The following is a 13,942-nucleotide window of genomic DNA, read 5'->3' as shown; positions in this document are numbered from 1 at the left end:
GTAAAACATTCTTTTCTTGTTGCATCCCTGCTCCAGCTATGCAATGTAAATGAAAACCTCATGTCATACAACACATTTCAATCAATTCTATATACAGTTCTGTCACACATAATCTATTTCCCTTTGTACACAAATGCAGTTTGCTGCCAGGTTATGGGGAAACTGTTAGACAAAGTATTTTAAAGCAACATTAACAGAGCAACATACAATCCAGGACCCATTGTGATTACAGAAAAAAAATCCCTGCTTTACATTGGCCTCTGGCTAAATAGTCCTCTTTTCTAATGCCATTTTCTAAACAGCCCTCTTTTTAAATACCATTCGGACAATGCTACGATGGATTTCCTTGGTTTTAATGCTGTAAACAATGGGATTGAGAACAGGTGGTAAGAAGAGGTAGGCATTGGCCATCATGACTTGCAGCAGAGGGGAAACATGGTGTCCAAAGCGATGTATCATGGATAATCCAATCATAGGTACATAATAAGCAAGTACAGCACAAACATGTGAACCACAGGTGTTCAGTGCTTTCCTCCGCCCCTCCCCAGTGGCAATATGCAATACTGTGTAGAGTATGAATCCATAGGAGACCACAATGAGCAGTGAATCCAGTCCAAAGGTAGAGATAACAATGAAAAGCCCATAGATATTATTGATAGAAATGTCTCCACAAGGTAGATGAATAAGGTTTGGGTGTAGACAATAGGAATGAGAGAGGCCATTATGGCCACAGAAGGGCAGATGCCGTAACAGCAAGGTTAATGGGGCCATGAGCATAATACTTTTCAGCCCAATGATAACTCCTGTGCCAGTGATGCGGGAAAGGGTCAGGATGGCTGTGTAGCGCAATGGGCTGTAGATGGCCACAAAACGGTCCACAGACATAGCCAGTAACACAGCTGACTCCATGATGGAGAAGGAGTGGATGGAGAACATCTGCAAAAGGCAGGAATCAAAGCTAATTTCAGTGATACCAAAAAGGAAAATACCTAGCACCGTAGGAAGAGTAGATGCAGAGACACCAATCTCAGCCAGTGCCAACATGGCAAGAAAGAGGTATATGGGTTGGTGGAGGCCAGGGTCTCTCCTGATAACATAAAGAATGGTGCCATTCCCAAGGAAGATAATGATGTACATAAGGCAGAAGGGGATGGAGATCCAGTTGTACTCTCCCTTCAGTCCTGGGATGCCAAGCAGAATAAACGTTTTAGGTAAGAACCCCAAAGAGCTATTGAAATTCTTCATGTTAAACCTCATCCCATGAGATCATGACCTATAAATTAGAAACAAACTGGTGAGAGATTATCATAAAGAAAGATTACTGGGCACTAAGGAAAAGAAAAGAAAACTAAACTTACAACTTCCAGTGACTGAAGGTCTCCTGAAAAGTGATAGATGGCTATTATCAAAATATCATAATTTTGAAGGAGGTATAGTCTCCATTATAGGGAATATTTAGACTGGGAGAAAATTATGCTTTTAAGTTGTAGTGCACCTTGGATCAGCTAAGGTAGAAATGGCTGCCTTTTGTTAATTTGGAGAGACCTAAATCTGTAAAACTGGGAAGACAGATATGAGTAAAGAACCCCAGGATAAAATATATAATGATGCCAGGAAGGTGGAGATATTATTGCTAAATATATAGATAAATGACACATAGCATGGAATACAGAAACTGCTCAAATATATCTGATGACTGAATATAGATATATGAATAATTGAGACCAAAGCAGGGATTAGAAAATTGCAGTGACTAGAGAAAAGAGAAAGTGATGAGAGAATTATACTAGAAAAAAATGGAGCAAAATGGGCTTAGCAGTTATGAGCTTTGGAAGAACTAGGGAGCAACTGGAAACGTGCAAAGTCTTGGAGGAAGCAAGAAGAGAGGCAGGACCCAGAAGGGTAGATTTTAACATGGGCTTTAAGAGTGGCCGAGATATTCTTCAATCATGATGTCCACAATGTCTCTACTCACTAATCTCAAAGCCAATCTGCTGAATCCATTGGGACTTCTTTGTAGCTAAAACATATTCTTGAATATATGGAAGCAACAATGTCAGGAACTTAAACAGATTTTCATGGAAAACTTCTGGGCAAGAGAGAAAGCAGTGGAGAGAGGATGAAAGTACCATGTAGATATTACCAATTTTTAGGGATGTATATGTGTTCAGCACTGTCTGGGATGGGGGAAGTATAAAAACACAATTTTGGACTTTCTGGGTTGGAGGTATTCAGTTTATCAACTCCTCTTATGCACATGTGTGCAGACGCACACACACATGCTCACCTATTTGCACATATGAACATATACTTCTCACAGTTATCAAATCCTGTCTGTATCCTGCCTGACGTGAATCTTAAATCAACCTCAGCTGAATTTCCCAGCAACAGGCACATAACTATTCCATACTGTTTATTAAGTTCTTTCTTGATCCACAGGTCTATAAACAATTAATCAGCACTCCTTTATATCAAGAAGCATGCAGAACTCTGGCAACACAGACAGTTCTGGCTCTACTCAGAAAAGGTCCTCAGCATCTTTCAACTACAGACCACAGAGAACACCTTTTCTTCCACAGATATTTAAATACAATCATCACATATCTTGAAGTCTTCCTCTTTCCAGACTAGTCATGATTATGTTAAGTGCTACAAAGTAAAAAGGTCAGGATAAAATAAGAGAGACATAGGGTAAAAAACCTAATATTTTCTTGACGGTTAGGGTAAACTTCCTTTAGGGACTGACATTTGATGTGAGACTGGATGAATTAATAGAAATTTGGCAGTTCAAATGGACGTGGGATATACTGTGGTACAGAAAAAAAATTACTAAGGCAATGGGTACATAAAACTGCATTTTGATAAAAGAAAAATAAAAGAAAACCTGGAAAAAAGGAAAACGGTTGATATTTGAGGGATTTCCATCATTGATTTTTTTTATAATAACTCCTTTCATGGAAATAGACCTCTTGTGGTCTAATGTAGTTTAACTCAACAGATTTTGGCTGAAGAAAAGCTCTGTGGTAAGGACCGTGCTAGGGCTTAGGGTGAGGAAATCAGGGATAATCATGACTTTAATAAATGATGACATATTTCCAAACATTCCATGGCAGAGTGACTTGGAGGCATTTCCGTTTCTCATTTGTTGTGTACCTCTCTATGTTATTTCCTCAACTCTTGGAGCACAGCATTTCTCAGTTCTTTAAATGGGTTAAATATTGATCTGTCTCTAGGTTGAGCAACTGTCCCCCCTGTTTTTTGCCTTACTATACCCTTAACCCTACTGTATAGTTTACCTTTCTTGTCATATCCCAAATCACTGATATAGTAAGGGACAAATTTTGAGTGATACATTGTTATAAGAGTCTTCTCTGTACCTCCCCTGTTCTCTTTTGGTTTTTTGTTTCCTGTCTCTTTTTACTTTTTTACATTCTTCTCATCCTTGACCTCCAGTGTCTATCCAACCAGCTAAGACTTAGGTCTTACTGAAAGAGATCCTGAAAAGCAATCATCCCCATTGCCTTCAGTTTTGGATCTAACAAGAACATTTCAAGATGAATGAGGAAAAGAAGGCTCATTCAGTCTTTCATCTGCTATGATAGAACACAAAATATGCAGGAAGAAGAGAGTATGGTGAAGCGCATACTATACCCCTGGAGCTGGAAGAATTGGATGTGAACCTTTTTGCAGTGTAACTTCTATGTACATAACTTCTATATACCTTTGTGCCTTTGTTTTCAAAGATTGAGCTGTTATACTTACCCCAGACAGTTGCTTACCGTAGACAGCTGCTCTGAGTATATAATATGAACCTGTAGCAACCAGTAAATGTTAGTATTTCCCCCTACTTGCCTTCAATTCTCTCAGGGTTTCCCAGGTGGCATCTATCATGTTTAAAGTTAGAAGAAGGAAATTCCTTTACATTTATCCTCAACATTTTATTAACAATACTCTCTCCTTACCATTGCTTCATTGATAGTCAGAACACAACTGTTGAGGGAGGCAAGGACTTACCACTTAATAAATGAGGCTTATTTTATGCATTGTGTGATGAACCCAAGATAATGTGATAATACTTCTTGAAATCATAACATCCTCTAATTTTTTTGCTTTGCTCTCCACCTATCATCAGATTTAGGAAAAGCCTCATTTCATCATATTTCATATTCAGGAAATTGGAGAAGTGACTGCTGACTAGAGAAAATCTATAGGGCATCTATAGGGGTGGGATTGGGACTTTTTAGAAGTTGCTTCAGGAGTCAGGGCTGGAAGATCAAGAGTATAGACACTCACCAGAAACAGAGCTGACCTCTGAGTATCAAGCAGGGTTGGGGGAGCTCATATCAGGAAGTTCCTGCCACCCCGGAATGAACATCTTGTTGGGGCTGGAAATCTGTATTCCTTTATGTAAGCTCATAAGAGACTGAGAAGGGGAGGCCTGAGGAAGGATCTGGCTTCCCCGAGGAACAATTACCCAGGTAATTACTTCATCTTTCTCAATACCCATGGATTCCTAAGAGAAACAGGCAGAAGAATAGAGTCAGTCACTCTGTGAAATGAGGATAATATAGTATGTACTTATGATAATTAACATATAGAAATTACTTAGAAATGTGTCTGGCTCATAAAAAGTATACTATAAGAGCTGGTTAATAGTATAACTATTATATGAACAATTTATCCTGAAAAATAATATAGCAATCTACTATGGCCATCATCTATTGCCCTTTATAAGCACAAATTTATCAAGTTAGGAATAGGGAGGGCATAGAATTATTAGTATTCAGAGAGCACCTAGGGTATTTAATATCAGGATGTGACAGAATCCAAGGATTTAAAATAATGTGAAAAAATATCTTCAGATTGGGCTGGAGAGGGTGGTTAGTCAGAAAGTTGTGGTGCATAGGGCTTCCCAGCATACGGCAGCTATCGAGTGCTAGCAGAAAGTGGTCATTTCCAGAAATAAATCCAAAGAAGATTTAAAGTTGCAGAACCAATGAGTTTTGATTGCTTATGGAAGGCTGGTTGGCTGGATAGTTGTTCAACTGATAAATCTAAATAGAATTTTTATTTGGCTTGAAAATATGCCATGACTCATTTATAAGATTTCTAATGTTGTTCTGAAAACATATGTTTTGTGCTGCTGGTATAACAAGACAGGAGGGAGCTCCAGTAATTGACAAGAATATGTTTTAAATGATGGATCATGTGATGCATTAAATCCATATGGTGAGAAACTTGGAAAAAATGGAGGGGTTAAATGAAACAGAGCTTTAATAAGGTCTGATAGATGTAAGGAATGATGAAAATTAGAAGATAAACATCTATGAATATAAAATGGATTACTACAGGTCACTAACAAAAGGGAAATACTTCTGACTTATGACAGGGCCCAGACTATGGTAATAAAGTGAATGGCTACGGTAGAAAGGAAGTAAAAATCATTGGCATATTTTTCCACACACCTCAGTGCTTATTTCAAATATTTAACACACAAACACACAACAAAGAGATTATTATTTTCAGCTTTTAATGAGGATATTCTGGAAGACCTTTGGTCAAATTTCCCTTTTAAGTCTCCAGTCCTTTTAACAATCACTTCACATTAAATAATCCCTTCCCCTCTTGACAAAGATATGAAGATTAGAGTTTGTATCTATGTCCATTTTTCTCAAGTAAGTCCCACTAAGAACATTACACACTTTTCTCAGAAAGACACATTTCATATCGTTGCAACAAATGGAACAGACACTGCTTGCAATGTTGCCATGAGAAGTCTTTGCTGATGAATTGTGCTTTCTATTTAAGTTTATTCATAGAGGATAGAGGAACTGTCTTTTAAAAAGCCTACAGCAATATGATGATGAAGCTATGATTTGTATGTCATCACGGCCAATCCTATCTGCCCCCAGAAAATACATAAAGAAATCCTTCAACTAAACAACAAAAATGCAAACAGCCCAATTTAAAATTGGGCAAAAAATTTGAATAGATGGTTGTTCAAAGAAGATAAATATATATAAATGGCCAAAAAAATTACATGAAAAGATGCTCAATATCACTAGCCATTAGGACAATGCAAATCAAAACCACCATTACTTATTATTTCACACCCACTGGAATGGCTACTACTAAAAAAAAGGAAAATTGCAGGTGTTGAAGAAGATATGGAGAAACAGAAGCACCCATTCATTGCTGATGGGAATGTAAAATGGTACAGCTGCTGTGGAAGACTGTGTGGTAATTCCTCAGAAAGTTAAGTATAGAATTGCCATATCACTCAATAATCTCACTTTTAGGTATGTCCCCACAGTATTGAAAGCAGGTACTCAAACAGATATTTGCACACTGATATTTATAGTACCATTATTCACAATTTCCAAAAGATGGGAGCAACCTAAGGGTCCACCAACTGATGAATGGGTAAACAAAAAATTGTACGCATACCCAATGGAATATCATTCAGTCATAAAGAGGAAAGACATTCTGATAATTGTGACAACATAGATGAACCTCGAGGACATTATGTTGAGTAAAATAAGCCAGACAAAAGAGGGCAAATATTGTATGATCTCACTGAAAGGGAGTGAGAATAAGCAAGCTCATAGAGTCAAAATCTAGAATATAGGTCAGTTTATAGGGTAAGGGCAGCAAATTGGCAGTTAAGCCTTAAAATTTACTGAGTTTCTATTTGGGATGAAAGAAAAGTTTTGATAATGGATGATGGTAATAATAGTAGCATAACAGTGTGAATGTAATTAATAGCACTGAAATATATATACCTGAATGTGGTTAAAATGGGCAGTGCTAGAATATAGGTTACCAAGGGATGAGGAGGGGACATGGAATGAGAAATTAAAGCTTAAAATATATAGGGTTCCTATTTGAAATGATGGAAATGTTTTGGTAATGGATAGTGGTGATCGTAGCCCAACATTTTGAACATAATTGATGAAACTGAAACATGTTTCTGAATGTGATTAAATGCAGAAATGCTAAATTGTATATATAGTAACAGAATACAAAAAAATCCAGGGACCCACACCACAGAAACAGCAAACACTAAGTTAAAACATGGGCTATATATTTACTCGTACAATTATAAAAATGTGCCATCAATTGTAACAAATTTCCACACCAATGCAAGGTGTTAATAATAAGGTGCTATATGAGAAACTTGTATTTTATGCATGATAATTCTGTAAACTCACAAATCCTGTGATAAAGAAAACAAAACAAAACAAAACTAACCTGGGCATGCCTATATATTTTCCAGAGCTACTTGACTTGTTTCTGAGGCATTTACTTGTTAAGAATGCTGCTGCTGCCTCCATCCTGGAGAAACTCAGGTTTCTATTTCATTCCACCATCCTTTTCTCCTCAGGACCTTCATTTTGTCACGCAAAAAGAAACACTTTGGGGCAGGCCATGGTGGTTCAGTGGCAGAGTTCTTACCTGCTATGCTGGACACCCAGGTTAAATTCCTGGTGCCTGTCCATGTTAAAAAAAAAAAAAAAAGAACCCTTTTATCTCACTCCTCAATCCATTACAATTTATGGCTCAGCAATGGAGACACAAAGCCATCTGTTAATCTGATTATCCCAAACTGGCATCACTGCAATCCAGAATGATCCAGGATCCTGTAACCTACAGGTCCTTTCTAGTTTAATTTCCCCAATCTTTTTGAGGAATCAATGTGCAAAAATGCTATTGAATCTCTTTTTTGTCTTAATGGTCTAGATACTGGGGTTAGTTTCAGGTCAAAAAGAGAGGACAGCATTGACCCTGGCAGTCTGCAAAGGTACAGACATTGCACAGGCTATCGAAAGCAGTGCACCTGGAAGAGAATGATCATCAACACCACGTACAAGAGCCGAGAAGGCATGATGAGGGCCTTTTGTCATTTTAACATAGATGCAAGGTCTATAAAACTATTGATATGTACAGTTCACAGTGAGGATTGAGTCCAGGTTTCATTTGGATCCAGAGCTCTCTTCCAATTCTAGAACACCCTCCTAGATGAGTGGCTCAGGTGAGATTCTCACAAATCTTGATTGTGAGACCATTTTGCAAGACAGATATGTGAGTGGATATTTGAGACAAATATGAGGCAGACAGTTACCATTGCTTTACCAATCAGAACTATATTTTCAGGGTAGAGGATGATGCAAGTAGGCTGTGGAAGGGAAAGACAGATGTGGTTTTCACCCCAATGCCTAATAAGCTCCCTATTCCTTGCAAGTAGGAGCATATATACACCATAAAACACTAACCGGAATTTCAGTGTGTCTGAGAAAGAGAGAAAATAACTACAGAGTTGCAGCAGCCAGATCACTTCTTTCAAGGGGAGCTACAAGTGGGCAGAGCAGAGAAGGAACATAGAGGATAATGGATGGTAGAAGGGACATATTTATGAAGGACAGAAGCAGAATTATGAGCAACATAAAGAGCTGTCCATGGGGAAAAGAAGGAAATTATATGTATGAGAACTTGTAAAAATAATACTTAAAAACATTCTATAAGAAAAAAAAGAGCCACATATTCAAATCTTCAGTCTGAATTTGTCTTCATTCCCTTTTGAATCAGATTATTAGATTTTAAAGGGTAAGGATTTAAAATCATATGTATATAAATTCCAATCTATTTCCACACCTTCCATCCACTGTATAATATGATCTATCTACCTCGTAGAGTGGTGAAGATTAGGCCAAATATTACATTGAAAGTTTTATAAATTGATAGCAACCTCATACTTCCCTTCTTATTTTACAAGTTCCTTCCAAATGCACTCTTTTCTCCTGCATACTGCATCAAATTTACTGCATAGACTTTCCATAATGGCTGAAATTAGAAAATTCATGTTTTCCTTCAAAAGACTTCCAAATGTCACTGATAATATTTATCTTAAGCATACACCACAAGACTGAGGGTAATGTTTTATAAGGACCATTAGAATTTTACAGAAAAGTTGAAACATTCAGTATTTTCCATATAAAAGTACTATGGATTTGAGATTATTTTGGCTTTAGAATGAGAAGCAGAGAAATTCAGGGAGGGGAAAAAAGATCTTGTAGTTAATATGGAAACAGAGGGGAGACAAAAAGTAAGCAATATTCTAAGTTTCATCAAATGGTGTTTGTTAATTCACTCAGTAGAAAGAGAGTGAAATAAAGATAAGGTTCAAAAATACACATAGAACAGTATTCTTTCAGTCAATTGTGCGTTTATCAATTTTTCATTTTTTTATTGAGTAACTGGATGTGTGCTAGGCATTACAGGAGACACTGGGTATATTTAGTGCATAAGAGACATAATACCTGCCTCGATGAACTTATAGTTTATTGAGTGAGATAGACATTTAAAAGCCCATACATGAACAATTACTTGATTTTAATTGTAGTATCTGAGATAAAGGAGAAGAAGCAAAGAGTGTTGTTTAATGGACTGTGAAGGGGAAACCTAATTATAATGGCCACTTAAGACTACTTGAGGGAGGTATGGATACTTTTTTTTATTTCAAAGTAAATTTATTGAGATATATTCACATGTCATACAATCCATTCGAAATATACAATGAAGGTTCACAGTTTCATCACATAGTTGTGCATTCATCACCATGATCATTTTTAGAACACTTGCATTACTCCAGAAAAAGAAATAAAAAGGAAAAGGAAAACTCTGAACATCCCATGTCCCTTCCCCCTCCTTCTTATTGATCACTAGTATTGCACTCTACTCAATTTTAAGGCTTACAATAGAGATAGATTAAATAAGGCAGTGTAGTATTGTCAGCGATAGACATGACATGGACACATAAATCCAGATCCTTAAAAATCTAGGTAAAATAAGGCTGTCCAGTTTTCTGGATATATGTCCTCATGTACTTTCCTATTGCTATTTGGTCTGCAATTATTTCATCTCTTTGCAACTCTTTCTGAAACCAAATATTTCAAAATCTTTAGCAATTTGAGGGCATCTTGGGTAAGCCAGCTAATTTTCTGCTTTCCTTCTAAACACCTCAATATCCATCCACAATAAGCTCTTTCAAAAAGGTCTCTGCAGGAGGCATTTGTATTATTCTCCAAAGCAAGCATCCTTCAAGAACTTTACGAATTATTGATTTCCAAAATCCTTACCTCTGAACTTATTCGTCTGGCTTCTTCCAAGTTACCGGGCTTTATTCTTAGTGCCTGTTTTGCTTGTAATTGGTCCCAATATTTCACAGGTTTTAGTTTATATGTATAAGAATTGAATGACAGAAAAAATATTAAGTACATTATTCTGAAAAAGCTACTTTTGATCCTTTCTTCCGTCGTCATGGAAGATGTCATGTTGTCTCAATGAGAGTTATTATTATTATTACCATTTTAGGGTGAGTTTTTCCACACATTTTAAGTACATTTAAAGTTTTTAGCTTCATTTATTTATTCATGACCAAACTGATAATTTTATATACTTAAAAATTATTTAACTAAAGTGTTATCATGTATATGACATGTATTTTTTCTTAAAATTGCTATTTCTTTCTCATTAATATGCCTTAAATACCTTTTAATACCAGAAAAATTTTGTGTCAATTTTTTTTGCTTTGATTAATTACTACAGAATATTCTATAGAAAAGACTGACTGTCATATACTATTCACCTACTGAGAGCCATTTACTTTCTAAAATAAAATTCTGTTTCAACCATTGCTAAAGAAGATACCCTTATTCACATTTCTGTGCCCATGTACTAGTATCAGAGTGTGAATCTAAGCTAGTGCTGATGAAAGTTATTTCTGGGTTAAAGGGCTTGTGCATTTTAAATAGATGCAATAAAATACCCAACAGAATACTGTATTACACTAATTTATATTACAACTGATGGTATATGAAAATGTTTGCTCCCCATAAATTCATCAATATGCCATATTATCAATCTTTCTGACTTTGTCAAGGTGATGAATACTCACTCACTCCCCAAATTGCCTTTGATGGTGAAACACGCAGGGTTGAAGGAAACAAGATCATCTGCCCTAACCCTTTAATATTTTCTTTGAAGGAGGAGTTGGATCAATCCCTGGCGAATCTGCTTGGTCTTAACACTATAGATGATGGGATTGAGCACTGGAGGCACCAGAAGATAGATGTTGGCCAGGAGTAGACGGACAGCAGGTAATGTGTGCTTCAGGAAGCGGTGCACCAGAGCCACGCTGATCATGGGCACATAGTACACAAGCACCGCGCAGATGTGGGACACACATGTGTTGAGGGCTTTCCACTGCCCCTCCCCGGAGGTAATGCCCAGCACCATGTAGAGGATCAGCACATAAGAGACCACAATGAGCAGCGAGTCCAACCCAAAAGTGGAAGTGACGATGCAAAGCCCCAGAATGCTGTTGGGTCGAGTGTCACCACAAGGCAGCTGGATCAGATCTGAGTGCAAACAATAGGAGTGCGAGAGGGTGTTGTGGCCACAGAAGGGCAAACGCTTCAGGAGAAAGGGCAGAGGGAACATGAGCATCACACTCCTCAGTCCAAGAGCAGCACCAGTAGTAGCAATACGGGGCAAGGTCAGGATGGCACTGTACCGCAGTGGGTTGTAAATGGCCACAAAGCGGTCCACAGACATGGCCAGCAGAACTCCTGACTCCATGATGGAAAAGGAATGTATGCAGAACATCTGAAAAATGCAAGCTTCAAAGCTGATCTCATTGGCACCAAAAAGGAAGATGCTCAGCACTGTGGGCAGTGTGGAGGCAGAGACACCAAGTTCAGCAAAGGCCAGCATAGCTAGGAAGAGGTACATTGGTTGGTGCAGAGAGGCATTTCTCTTGATCACTGCCAGGATCAGACTGTTCCCCAAAAGGGCCACAATATATATGGAGCAGAATGGCAAGACGAACCAGGGGTACAGGGCCTCCAGATCAGGAAGACCAGTCAGCACAAAATATTTTGGGGTGAATTGACTACTGTTGAACATTTTCCCTGTGTCAGGAGTCTGGAGACCTTGGCTTAGACAGGTGTCAAGGATGCCACCTGAAGAACACACATGAAAACTAACAGTTTGGAGACCTAGAGGATCTACAAATTGCTCTGCCTAGGATTCCCTGCCAACTGACAACCCTCTTCCCTTACATAGTCTTTAATACTATATAAAATTGTGGAATCATGACTTTCAGACTCCCAGAATAAGGGAATTTGGTATGAAACTTTATCATTCACAATTCAAACTTCCTCCCATAGTGATATCACTGTGTGTATAAGTCAAAAATTAAATGTTTTCCAGATCTCTCTCAGGAATTGGTGTTGGATTACAGAAGATGTAATAGGAAAGATGTTGACATAATGAAAGTTGTGATCTACTAGAAATATTAACAATTCTCTGTTATAGTATGTTGAACTTTTGATGATTGATGGGGATAGGTGTTACAAAGTAGAATTACTTCAATGTAAAATAGAATTACCCAGAGTATAAAGATTCTCAACGCCCATCCCTGACACTCCAAGCAACATCAAAGACTGCTGCTCTTCATTGGAGATACAGAATTATCTGGCTTTACCTGGATAAAATATGCCTAAAATGGACTCAATTCTCCATGCTCAATCCTCCTTGATTATCACTGTGATTTTTACCCCTAGGGAGGTAGAAAAAAGTCAAGGTTAATGGAAAGAAGCATCTGCTCACTATACTTCTTGTTGATGGTAAGAAATGTTATACCCATTGCAGAAATTCCTTTCTTGCAATGTGTGACAATTCATATATTGGTGCCTGGTTAATCACTGTTTACATGGGTTCATGTATACCATATATTAATGTAATTAATATACGCCCTTTCAACTCAGCCCTCCTATACCTTACTTCAGAATATTAATAGTCTAAGTCATTTGCTTTCTGTTTATGGTGATTAATGTTTTGATGTATTTTTTCAGTTATTTCCTTAGATTGTTTAGAGTATCCTACTCATTTTTCTTGAGCAATTTATTGTCACCAGATTTCATGCTTTATATTTGGGGATTTCAGAGCAGTACCATAATACATGAGACTGCCGACTATGGTATGAGAAATGAGATTGCCTCAGTTAGAAACTTGGATTGGTCATCTGTCTTCCTGACTTTCCATTCCCCACAAAAAATCCAAAGGGAGGATTTTGTAAAAATACAAAATCCAAAATAAAAATAATCAGGGATTGTCTGACAAATTTGCAAGGATATAGACAGTCAACAGATGCCAGTCCTGAGAAGAAACAGATGTTGAAACTATGAGACCATCACTTTAAAGCAATTGTTATAGCTATAGTAAAAGAAGAAATGACACAATCTATTGACACAAATGGAGAAATAGAAAGTTTAAGCAGAAATATAAGTGGACATAAATATATATACATTTATGTATATATACAGATGCATATATACAGAACATATATGTATATCTTCTAGAACTTTTAGTTTTTAGAAATGGAAAAAAGTTAAAAAAAAAAAAAGAAAGTCAAGGATGATTATGCCTGGTTCAATAGCCTTATTTTGAGGCTTAAACAAGTTAATTTGTATTAAAAATAGCTTTCACTTTTAATAAATGTTGCTATTGTTGGTGAAATAATATTAATAATAACAAGAAGATGAAAAGGAGGAAAAAGTAGGTTATCATCATCATCAATACAAGCCAGGCATTTAATTTCATACAACAGTTATCATTCAGGCCTTTCTCTCTTCTGTCTTTGAGGATAATACTAATTTTTTTTTTCCATTAAGCAATTTTATAATTGTTTAAAATTTCTTACATTGGAGATATCAATTTTGGATCTTTAACCCAGCCATGGTAAACTGGTCCTGGTGAGTATCTGAGATGTCTCTAAGAAATAATTTGACTCGGCTTTCTGAACCAACAGGGATATTGGCCTCACACATATTACAAAGGTTGACTGTTTCCCAGGAGCCTCTCCAAGAATTTCTGAAAGTAT

General features: G+C 37.1%; 2 protein-coding genes across 2 annotated transcripts; both read right to left on the bottom strand.

Moving 5' to 3' along the window:
- Positions 1-294: 294 nt before the first annotated feature.
- Positions 295-1,245, bottom strand: LOC143645190 (olfactory receptor 51J1-like). Its single transcript, XM_077114760.1, has one exon. The coding sequence runs from the start codon at positions 1,243-1,245 to the stop codon at positions 295-297; it is 951 nt and encodes a 316-aa protein (XP_076970875.1).
- Positions 1,246-11,025: 9,780 nt separating this feature from the next.
- On the bottom strand, positions 11,026-11,964 carry LOC143643561 (olfactory receptor 51I2-like). The gene has a single exon (XM_077112174.1). It carries the CDS (start codon positions 11,962-11,964, stop codon positions 11,026-11,028), a length of 939 nt encoding a protein of 312 aa, XP_076968289.1.
- Positions 11,965-13,942: the final 1,978 nt, after the last annotated feature.

Source organism: Tamandua tetradactyla, chromosome 8, assembly GCF_023851605.1.
Source record: "Tamandua tetradactyla isolate mTamTet1 chromosome 8, mTamTet1.pri, whole genome shotgun sequence".
In the NCBI taxonomy this organism is placed as follows: domain Eukaryota; kingdom Metazoa; phylum Chordata; class Mammalia; order Pilosa; family Myrmecophagidae; genus Tamandua; species Tamandua tetradactyla.
This window is presented reverse-complemented; position numbering and strand designations above follow the sequence as displayed.